The 11,696-nt window shown below is 31.9% G+C and overlaps 1 protein-coding gene across 1 annotated transcript; it reads left to right on the forward strand.

Annotated features, from left to right (window-relative positions):
• Positions 1-1,608: 1,608 nt before the first annotated feature.
• On the forward strand, positions 1,609-9,411 carry LOC126698133 (metal transporter Nramp5-like). The gene is made up of 13 exons (XM_050395148.1): positions 1,609-1,852; positions 1,984-2,062; positions 2,155-2,195; positions 2,602-2,680; positions 2,889-2,993; positions 3,159-3,268; positions 6,188-6,369; positions 6,488-6,557; positions 7,118-7,291; positions 7,494-7,598; positions 7,717-7,848; positions 7,956-8,051; positions 8,834-9,411. Exons 1-13 carry the CDS (start codon positions 1,682-1,684, stop codon positions 9,164-9,166), a joined length of 1,677 nt encoding a protein of 558 aa, XP_050251105.1. The 5' UTR covers positions 1,609-1,681; the 3' UTR covers positions 9,167-9,411.
• Positions 9,412-11,696: the final 2,285 nt, after the last annotated feature.

Consider the following 11,696-nt stretch of genomic DNA (forward strand, 5'->3'; position numbering starts at 1 on the left):
AATTTACTAAATTTAAGCATTTTCATCCAATTTTATTAAAAATTTTTCATTTAGTATGCAATTAACTAAAAGAAAAAAAATTGTCTAAAAAAAGAAATTTCACAAAAAATTATAAAATATTTTTATTAATTTTATAGAATTTTTTCATATGAGAAAAATATTTTTTAATGAAATACTTTTAATGAAATTAGACAAAAAGATTGACTTGAATAAATTCAAAACTTAGAGAGCTCAATTAAATGAAAGTAAACTTAGACGACTTAAATGAATTTTAGTTAAAATTAGAGGGTGCAATTTGCATTTTAGCCTAATTTTTTAAGTAACTAATCTCATCACTCTTTATAAAGAATTATTTAAAAACATTAAATTAGATCAATTAATATAAATCATTTAGCTTATAATAGAAATAAGAAATATATATATATATATATATATCTAGTGTGTAATCTCGAAACGGTGTATCGATACTAAAATATTTTGTTCTAGTAGTCAATCTGAGACGGCCCCCTAAACAAAACTCAAAACCTGGGTCCAAATGTAATTGGAATGCAAGGTCAAAGTTAATTGAGAAATTTGGTACTTGAAACCATTGTCTTAGTATAAAGCTCTCTTGAGATAGTGGAAATTTTTATACCTATTTGTTGTGTGAGTGTAACCAAATAATAGTGGGTATGTGCAAATTATAATTAGAAAATTATGATAATTTTTTTTTCTTTTCCGTTTATTGGTTTGATAAGAGGGATATATTCTTCAGCGTGCAAAGTAAACTAATAATATTATTTTAAGATCATTCCTATTTATTTTACACTATTATCACCGATGTTGCTACCACTATATTGCCACTATTACCATCCACCTCTTCACCACCACCGTTTATTATTCATGCTATCATTGTCATCACTACTAACCACCACCGCCAAGCTTATTGCATGCAAATTGTAATATAAAAACGTGCAACGTTTTTACCACTTGACAAAAAAAAAAAAAAAAAAAAAAAAAAAAATTAAAGGTTAAACTTTGGAGATCCTATTTTTCATGGGTTTTCTTTCACACCCTTGTTTTGAAATTCAATGAGCAGAAATTGTGATGAGAAGCCAACTCCATCTCAACCAAGTTACATTGAGACAATTTATAAGCGGACATGAGCAAAAGCGTGTCATGTTATGAAAAAAAGGGCTAATCTACGTGTTCATTTGTCTTGATCAAATGGATGATACAGGGTCAGGTATTTCTTTGCCAAAAAGAAAAGAAAAGAAAAGAAAACTCTGAGAGAGTTCTTCCAAATATAGAATGCAAAAGAGGAACATATTAGCCAAGGAGTGGAAACATCATTCTTAGAATATATTTTTGTTTTGTTTATTCTTAAATAGTAGACCTCATCAAGAAGAAAGGAAGTGAAAATTTTATTTCTCTACCGAGAATTAAAAATAAAAATAAAAAAAGAGAAAAAGAAAAGAAAAGAAGAAGAAAGAAGAAAGTAGAAAGTGACATGTCCATATTTGGCAATGAGGATGGAGACAATTTGGAGTTAGTGTAGAGTGACTACTATGCTGTCCTCAATACCAAACATATTGCTTGGTTCATGCCACATTGCGCTATAAATAAGGAGCTCCATTTGAAACTTTCATATGCAGTAGGTAATCAAAGACGAGAGAGAGAGACAGAGCGAGAGATAAAAAGAATGAGAAGCCAAGAACTGCAGCAAGTAAGTGATGTTGTACCATCATCATCATCGTCATGGGGTGAAGGGAGCAATCGTATAGCTGCCCTTAATCTAGAGGGAACCCCACCCCCCAATATCACTGATAGTCCTGATCATAAACAGTTTGATCATCATGATGAAGACTCTAAGGTTCTTCTCATATAACCCTCTTCTCTCTTTCTTAGCTATGCATTTTCTATCTTTAAATTTCTTTGTTCTATATGTTTGGATAGATTATCTTGTTAGAATCAACGTTTGAGTATATATGATTGATGTTCTAGAAACCTGGGTGGAGAAAGTTCTTATCGCATGTAGGCCCTGGATTCCTTGTCTCCTTAGCTTATCTTGACCCGGGCAATTGTGAGTCTCTTTTTGTCTCTCCCTCTGTCTCTCTGTGTTTCTGTGCATGTGTGTGTGTTTGACAAAGTAATATCATTTTTACCATGTCGCAGTGGAAACTGATCTGCAGGCTGGAGCAAATCACAGATTTGAGGTAAATTAAATAGAAAAAAAGATGGAACTAGCTATTTCACGAAAATTTATGAAGAGAGAAAGTCAGTCTTTAACAAAAGTGTAGATATATTATAGGTTTATTTTGAAACATTTCCTAATAGATTACTTTTACTAAGAGAATACTTTTATTTTCGTATTGGCCTCTTCAGGGTTTTTTTTTTTTTTTTTTGATGAAAATTTTGAAAAGTAAAGGGGCAAGTAAAAATCTGAATCAAACATAAAGGATCGAAATAAAAATTTTCAAACGAAGGACCTAAAATATACTGAATGAAACATTTTTTTTTTTTTTTTTTGGAGAAACTGAATCAAACATGAATGGCCCAAATAATTAGAAATTAGTTTACGAGAGAAATATTAAGCATGGTTGTGCTATTTGCTATTTTCAGCTACTGTGGGTGATACTTATTGGGTTGATCTTTGCGCTCATAATTCAATCGCTAGCAGCAAATCTTGGTGTAAGCACCGGTAAGATGCAGAGCAAACAAATTCTAGGCCAAAATATAGACGTTACAATTGTTTCGGCCTCAATTTTTTTCTTCTTTTAGATAAAGAAGAAAAGCCAGCAGTACTACTGACTTTTCTTCTTCTTTAGTAGTAACTTTATTTTTTTTATTTTTATGATTCTTCTTGTAGTAACTAATCAAGATAAGTATTTGTTTACGTATTGCCACAGGCAAACACCTTTCAGAATTATGTAAGGCTGAGTACCCAAAATTTGTGAAGTATTGCCTATGGTTGCTAGCAGAGGCTGCAGTCATAGCTGCTGACATACCCGAAGGTAAACCAATAAAATTGACTTACAAAGACAAATGATATCATTACCATATTATGTTGATGCATGCACTAGCCTCATCATTCTTGAATTATCCTCTCATCCATGTCTCCTTGATCATATTCAAATTAAGGAAGAATAAAATTTTTCAATTTTCCCAATTTGTGGCAGTGATTGGAACAGCTTTTGCACTAAATATACTATTCCACATACCAATCTGGACGGGAGTTCTCATCACTGGTTTAAGTACTCTCTTACTTCTTGGCCTACAGAGATACGGGGTAATTTATTTTATTACCTATTTAAAATTTTCTCCTCCATTAATTATTTATTAAGAAATTTAATTGGGTGTTTAATTTTTATGCTCAACTATACATCCCCGTACTTTGCGTGATATTTTTATGCCAACTATCAATTATCTACGTACGTTTTTGGCTAGCCGTTAATTATTATTTTATTTTAAATTGAGTCTAATATTTTTATGGCCAACTATCAACTACTACGTACGTTTTTTTGGCCCTTTAATTATTTAAGAAATGTGTATAATATTTTTATTCACAGCTGTCCACTTGCGGAATTCAGCCAAAAAAAAAATAAAAAAGTCCACTCACCCCACCAACCCAAATAATTAAAAAAAAGAAAAAAAAGAAACTACGTACGTTGTGTGACATATAGTTAGGCTTTCGTACATAGTTTGCAAGTAGTACAGTTTGTTTATACACGGATACAATGGCGAAGGTGGGGGGAATATTGACTCTGTCTCTAGCTTTTGGAACCCTCTTTTAACAGGAAAATGACTTGGTTCAGTGTTTTTGTACATTAGATTTATTGAGATATGAATCTATATTAAACATTTGTAATGTATAACGTGTGTATATCACAACTAGTTTATTGCACAAAAATACTGTACTCAATTCTTATCCCTTTAAACATTTAATCATTGATGCATAATGCCCCTCTAAAATTTTGAATCCCTTTACAGTGATATCGATTTTTAATCCTAATGATAATACTCCCTCTGTTGCTATCAAGTACTACTAGTCAAAAGAATTTTCACGTTATTTGACTCGAATGAAGCATAGTTATTTACCAAGTTGTGAATTAGTCATTAATAATGTATGCATTTTAACTGTTTGTTTGACTTTAGTTTTCATTTTATTTTTTTTCCACTTTGTGTGGAGGATTGCATCATTGTTTAAGACTTTAAGTTTTTTTTTTTTTTTTTTTTTTTTTTTTGTTTTTTTAATTTGTATTGCGTGGATAATGCCCTGTGTCTTTAGAATTTGCTGCTCCATGATTCTTGCCATCTAAGTCAAACAAGTAAATTAGTACACTAATTGATCTGTTGAAAATGATTTCTTATTTTGTGACACTTTAGAATATAAATCTTAGCATATTCTTTTCTTTGTTTTTGGCAAACCAAATCTATATATATAATAATAGGTGAAGTTGAGAGAAATTTAAATTAGAAATTCAAATTAGAGTTCTAATTTTGTGCTATGTGTCTTAAATTATTTATTTTTAAAGATTTTTATTTCTTAATTTTACAATCAAATGTGGGACCACATCATAAATATTTATCCAAGTGAGTTATTAAGTAAAAAAACCAAAAAGTTTAGAATAAATGAATCGTAAAAAAAAAAAAAAATGCTTCACAATAATTAAAAAAAAAATATATATATATATAGATAATTTACGTTTTAATAATATCCTTACAAATTTTTTTAAAGAGTTAAAAAATATAAAAATGACTATCAATAGTATTTAAATTATATATATATATATAGGAATTATATTATGTATTTTATTATATATCTTTAAGTGTATCCATGCATATGCATGAGGTTATAAACTAGTTTTTATAATTATGAGAAACAAATAAATGTTTAGATCACCTTGACTTCAAGCAGATATATGCATAATCTCTTACATGAGTCTACGCAAAAAAAAAAAAAAAAAAAAAAAAAAAAAAAAAATCAAACAAATGACATATATGCTTGGTAAAGTATAAAGTGAAATATTATGAATCAAAGTTGACTTGATATAATTGGGATAATTTATCTTAGATAAGGCTATGCATTGTTAAAGTATAAAATTAAAAAAAAATATAGTTTTAAAAAAACGAGGTTTTCTTTATCATAGATAAAGCAACACATCATAATCAATTTCGATTTTGGTGTTAAGGAAGATATTGAGATTATTTGATGTGTGGCCATATGAGAGATTATGTGGGTAATGTTTGTTTGTTTGTTTTTATAATCTTCGGTGGGTAATGTTGGCAATCTATTGTATAGGATATTAGCTTACAAAAATTAAAGCCTTAAAACATGACCTCCCCCCCCCCCCCCCCCCTCCCCCCCAAAAAAAAAGTTTATAGTTTTCAATTGGGTTGAGTTTCTATTGGTATAATTTTTCTAGACCTTTTTTTGAAGTGAGAAAAATCTTGCACAATCCTTTTTCTATTGTTTAAACTACTTATTATCATACAATTTTGGAAATTACTTTTATTTTTTATTTTTTTATACAAGATAGAAATTTTACATCAACTCACTCGTCTTTACCTTTTAGTTATCATACCATGAGGACAAGCAGTCGACTATGGTCTTTGTTCATAGACCCTATTCGTTGAGCCTCTAGTCTAATCTAAGTGTATATATGTGTGAAGTTCCCTTTTAGAGATTTAAACCCCGGTCCTTACCCCCCCACACTCCACAAGCATTTATACTTGTGGAGTGACCATCGCACCAAAGGTATGCGGTAATTTTGGAAATTACTAAAACCTAAAGATACTATTGATTTTACCATGTATAACACACAAATTGATGTAGTAATGAATGTGATTGATCTGTTTTAACCACCTTATAAATGAATACTATATTTTTTTTTTTTTGGTAATTAGTGACACAACATTTTGTAAGTTCTAAGCAGCAAAATTTGCAATATCCTAACATTACTTTATAATTTTGAGATTAAAAAAAAAGGGACGGGTCATTTTTTTATAATGGAATAAAACCATTACAAAACTGTGGCCTTTAGGCCTAGGCCTCGAGCTGCCATTGAGTGGAATAGAAGGTTTTTATTTGCAAAGAGTCATGGTCTCAACCGTAGTGCTACTCCTTGGAGTTCAAAAAATTGAATTCATGTTCTTTCTCGTTTTCCACTATAGTTTTAATTCTTGTTAAAACATTTCTGGTTGGCAGGTTAGGAAGCTGGAATTGCTGATAACAATACTGGTCTTCGTAATGGCTGCATGTTTCTTTGCAGAAATGGGTTATGTAAAGCCTCCAGCAGGTGCTGTGCTAAAGGGAATGTTTATACCCAAGCTCAGTGGCCAAGGAGCCACCGGGGATGCCATAGCACTTTTGGGTGCCCTTGTCATGCCGTATGTAATTTACTGCTTCATAAATATCCTTCATTATTTCATAACTATTTATTTTCTTCCTTCTAATCGTTAATTTGTGTTATACCATATTGTGAATTCCATTTCTTTTGACCAATAGGCACAATCTTTTTCTCCACTCGGCTCTTGTGCTATCCAGAAAAATACCAAATTCTGTCCATGGCATTAATGTAAGAATCTAGTGCTTACAAATTGCCCCTTCTAATTTTATTCAAAATTCAATTTAATATTATAACTTCTAATTTATTCAATTCACTCCTATAACATCCATTTGTTTTCAATGTAGTCCTCTCATTAAGATGGTTGCTAGTTACGTGTCCCAAAACAATGTAATTTTGGTATTTTTAATTTCTAAAACGACATCATTTTTAAGACATCTAACAACACTGTCAGACGGAATTAGATGGAAAGACTACATTGAATCAAAGTATAAATTTTTTTACTAGTATGAATATTTCAGAAGTAACAAGATTGAATTAAATTTTAGAAAAACTAGAAGATGTAATTTGTAATTTAATCAAAGAACAAATTATATACAAGTGAGCTCCAGACTCCAGTAATTGTCATAATTGTAGATGGTAAAACTAGTTTAATTTATTAAATTGCATAGGAGAGATAAATGCTTTTTATTTATTTTTTTTTTTTTTTATTTTTTTTTTATGTTCCAAAACAATTGCTTTTTGCTAATGTGTCAAAATGCTTGTGTTTGCCTTGTCGTGTTATGTCACAGGATGCATGTCGATATTTCCTAATAGAGAGCGGATTCGCATTGTTTGTTGCATTTCTAATCAATGTTGCAATTATCTCTGTATCGGGCACCGTTTGCTCAGCCAATAATATCTCAAATGAGACTGCAAATCAATGCAGTGATCTTAACCTCCACTCAGCCTCTTTCCTTCTCAAGGTTCAATTGTATATATATGAAATTATTTTACATTAGAATAATAATGGTTAAATAATTAAATTCCACAATTTTTTTTTTTAATTTAAGATTTTGGGACAAATGATAGTCTATCAATTTAAATGCATTTAGAATATTTATGCACAAGGTATAAATATATATATATATATAGATATATTTTAATTTTATTGATTTATGTGTGTAGAGTGTATTGGGTCGGTCAAGCTCAACCATTTATGCCATTGCATTACTAGCCTCAGGGCAAAGCTCCACCATCACAGGCACTTATGCAGGGCAATTCATCATGCAGGTCTTGAAATTAAATATATAACCTGCATGCACAAACATATATGTTTATATCATGTTAAGCTACCCTAATTAATTGGGATTAAATTTTAATTAATTTAAGGATGGTGTGGCTTTTATAGGGTTTCTTGGATCTAAAGATGAAAAAATGGGCTAGAAACCTGATGACAAGGTGCATTGCCATTGCACCTAGTCTTGTTGTTTCCATTATTGGAGGATCTAATGGTTCAGCCCGGCTTATCATCATCGCATCGGTTTGTAACTTGTGAACTATGTCTTCTTTTCTTTTTTCTTTTTCTTTTTTAACGTTTATACCTATATTCAAACATAGGATAAAAATTTAATGGGTTTTGCTTTGCAGATGATACTTTCATTTGAGCTTCCATTTGCTCTAATCCCCCTCCTTAAATTTAGTAGCAGTGCCACAAAGATGGGACCACACAAGAATTCAATATATGTAAGTTGTTTTTGTACTTCTTTCTCTTTTTCTACTTTTGCTTTTAAATGAGGTACAACCATTATAGTGGGCCTTGATTAAGGTGATAGGCTGAATTTATAATGCTCATAAATGCAACTCATATGTATAAGATTTAGATATAGTATTTTTGTTTAGCAAAAAAAAAAAAAATTTATAATCTTTTTAGATACTTTTATGTTAGACTTGTCTATTAAATTCAATCATATAACTCCATATGCATTCATAAGTATAAAATTTAAATATAGTTTTTTTTTAGATACTTTATCTTAGATTTGTCAATTAAATTCAGTCATACAACTACATTGCTAAGTATAGCATAAATATAATGAATTTCTTTTAACGACAATTAAATTTAATTATATGGCTTATTGATCAATATAGTCATATGATTGAATTTAATTGAAAAACATAATTTATAACACCTAGGTAACCATATTGAAGTTTAAAGGTATGTCTTTGATAGTTGAATAAGAGATTTGAGATTCAATCCCCGATTATACAAAAAACTAATTAGTGTCTTGGTCTGATGATAAAGAGCTATTATTAAGAGCAGACGCTATAGGTTGAAAACTATCTCCAAAATATATATATATATATATATATATTAAAGGTATATGAAATTAGATGGCCAAAGCAAGCAAAGCATTAAAAAAAAAAAAAACCACCACATTCTTGTTTCTATTACACACATAGACAAGAAGAAAGAAAGAGTAAGGCAAACATCCTTTTATTAACTAAGCATCGGACAATTATGCTTGTAGGTTATTGTGATCTCGTGGATCCTAGGCATCGGAATCATTGGCATCAACATCTACTACCTAAGCACCGGCTTTGTGGATTGGCTAATTCACAACAATTTACCAAAGGTTGCAAATGTGTTTGTTGGGCTCCTAGTGTTTCCCTTAATGCTTGTCTACATCTTAGCAATCATCTATCTTACCTTCCGAAAAGACACTATTGTAACATTTGTTGAGACTGTAAAGCATGACCACCTAGTAGCCCAAAACATGGAACACGGGCATTCTTGTGAGGTGGGCAAGTTGGATCACATTCCTTACAGAGAGGATTTAGTCGATATCCCACTACCAGAGTGAAGGGTTTTTTTTTTAGATCAAATGCAACAACAGCCAAGCCAAGGTATATCGTTAATGGTAGGGAGCTCCAAGTTAAACGTGACTTCAACTTTCTTCGAGTTCATCTAAGGCTTTCCTCCTACGGAAATTGTATGTAATTTCGAACCATCTATTGTAGTTTCCACTGTTCTATTGTAAGTTTATGTTGAACCTTTTGTTGGAACAATAGTATTGAGTGAATAAGAAATTGATGTTTAATTTGTTCACTTGAAAATGTTATTAAAAGTGATGAAAATCTTGAGTCCCACATAGAAAAGGAAAGAGATAATATGAGTTTATATGCTCATGGGCCGGACATTGGATTAGGCTTTGGCATATGTGGACTGGGCCCTCTTGTCCAAATAATAATTTTTATTATTTTATTTTTTGAGTCAGTCAGTCTGTGCACAGTAGTTTTATTTTGAATAGTGTGTCTGTTCACTAACGTATATAAATTCATAGTTCCTCATTCATGAAAACTGACTTTTTAAAAAAAGAAAAGAAAAGAAAAGAAACTTTCTCAGAGAGAAAATAATTTTCTGCATTCATTGAGTCAAAGAGAGAAAGAGACATAGATTAGTTCGCAAAGCACGAACCTAGTGTGCTTCTTCTACGTGCTGTAGATCATTTTATCTTAGGAGGCAGACATCTGTGAATCTCAAAGCACCACAAATTGTGTGAGGGGCGAAATCTACTTTAAGGAGATTGTGTCAAACTTAAGACTTGATTTGAGGCTTTTCTCTTTGACTTTCTTCGAGTTCATCTAAGGTTTTCCTCCTATGGAAATTGTATGTAATTTCGAACCATCTATTGTAGTTTCCATTGTTCAATTGTAAGTTTATGTTGAACCTTTTGTTGGAAAAATAGTGTTGAGTGAATAAGAAATTGATGTTTAATTTGTTAACTTGAAAATGTTATTAAAAGTAATGAAAATTCTAAGTCCCACGTAGAAAAAGAAAGAGATAATATATGAGTTTATATGCTCATGGGCCAGATATTGGGTTGGGTTTTGGCATATGTGGACTGGGCCCTCTTGTCCAAATAATAATTTTTATTATTTTATTTTTTGAGTCAGTCAGTTTGTGCATAGCAGTTTTTATTTTGAACAGTGTGTCTGTTCATTAACGAATATAAATTCATAGTCTGAAAACTGACTTTTTTGAAAAAAAAAAAAAAAAAACTCTCTTGGAGAGAAAATAATTTTCTGCATTCATTTGAGTCAAAGAGAGAGAAAGAGACATAGAGTAGTTCGCAGAGCATGAACCTAGTGTGCTTCTTCTTCGTGCTATAGATCATTTTATCCTGAGAAACAGACGTCCGTGAGTCTCAAAGCACCACAAATTGTGTGAGGGGCAAAATCTAGTTTAAGGAGATTGTGTCAAACATAAGACTTGATCTGAGTCTTTCTACTTCGACTTTCTTCGAGTTTGTAAAGTTGTGATTTACAACTATGTTTTATGTTGGCTTTATTCCATGACAAAAAGTGTTGTAATTGCTTTAATTTTGTTCCTTGTATTTTGTGAGATTTTATTGTATTGGGTTTAGTATTAAGTTGGTGAAGACTCAAGCTTAAATGAAGAATCAGTAGATTTCGCGAGAAGCTCACGGGAAGCTAACCCGCGAAAGAGCCACGTGAGGAGCACATGTCTGGAAGCTAAAGAGTCTTGCCAGATTGTCATTTTCGCTAGTGTCTTGCGGGTAAGGCCTTCCTGCGAGATAGTTGTGAAATATTCTGCTTGGAGGTTTTTTAAGTGTGACTTGCTTACCCTTCACCCATGCTATATATACCCTCATTACCTACAAATGTAGGTGAGGCCATTCAGAGAGAAAAACCCTAGATAGGTTTTCTTCAACACACACACCCATCTTTTAGAGAGAGAGCTACTCATCCTTAGTGAGAAATCCTTGTAGCCTCTTATCCTTCCCTCTCACATTGTCATACCTTGAGAGGAGATTTGTACCCAAACACAACCCACGCCTTTTTAGAGTGTAGAGAGTATTTTGAAACTTGGGAAGCTTTGAAGAATTGCCAAAAGAAGCCGGTGAGGCTTGGCGGATGCAATCAGGTGGATTACGGGATCCAGAGAGATAGACAAGACTCGATTCTGAGAAACTTTGTTGGAGTAGGAGCTTGGAGGGCTTAGGTACAGTGGATAGATTAGGTTTGGAGGGTCTCTTGCTAACCCATGTATCTCAACTGATTGTCTAGTAGATTGATTACTGCTTGGAGGGCGGTAGAGAGGTTTTTCGTCGAGTTCTTCGGTTTCCTCTTCGATAACACATCTGGTGTTTGCATTCTCGCTTCCCTTATTCTTATGCTTTACTTTTAATATTTGTTGTTCATGTTTATGCACTAGAATAGTATCGGTTAATTGCGCTTCATTTACTCTTGTTTCCGCACTTAGATAAGTTAGAGTAAAAGCAATCTAGCCGTATTTTTTATCATGGGGTCTGAACAGCTCTTGTGTTTTCACACATTTTAGAGCATTCAATTGGTATCAGAGCAGGTACA

Source organism: Quercus robur, chromosome 9 (assembly GCF_932294415.1).
Source record: "Quercus robur chromosome 9, dhQueRobu3.1, whole genome shotgun sequence".
Classification (NCBI taxonomy): domain Eukaryota; kingdom Viridiplantae; phylum Streptophyta; class Magnoliopsida; order Fagales; family Fagaceae; genus Quercus; species Quercus robur.

Coding starts and splice junctions, on each gene's coding strand:
- LOC126698133 (XM_050395148.1), top strand. CDS start 1,682: ATGAGAAGCCAAGAACTGCAGCAAGTAAGTGATGTTGTACCATCATCA. Junction 2,196..2,601: donor GAGCAAATCACAGATTTGAG/GTAAATTAAATA, acceptor TGCTATTTTCAG/CTACTGTGGGTGATACTTAT. Junction 2,994..3,158: donor AGCTGCTGACATACCCGAAG/GTAAACCAATAA, acceptor AATTTGTGGCAG/TGATTGGAACAGCTTTTGCA.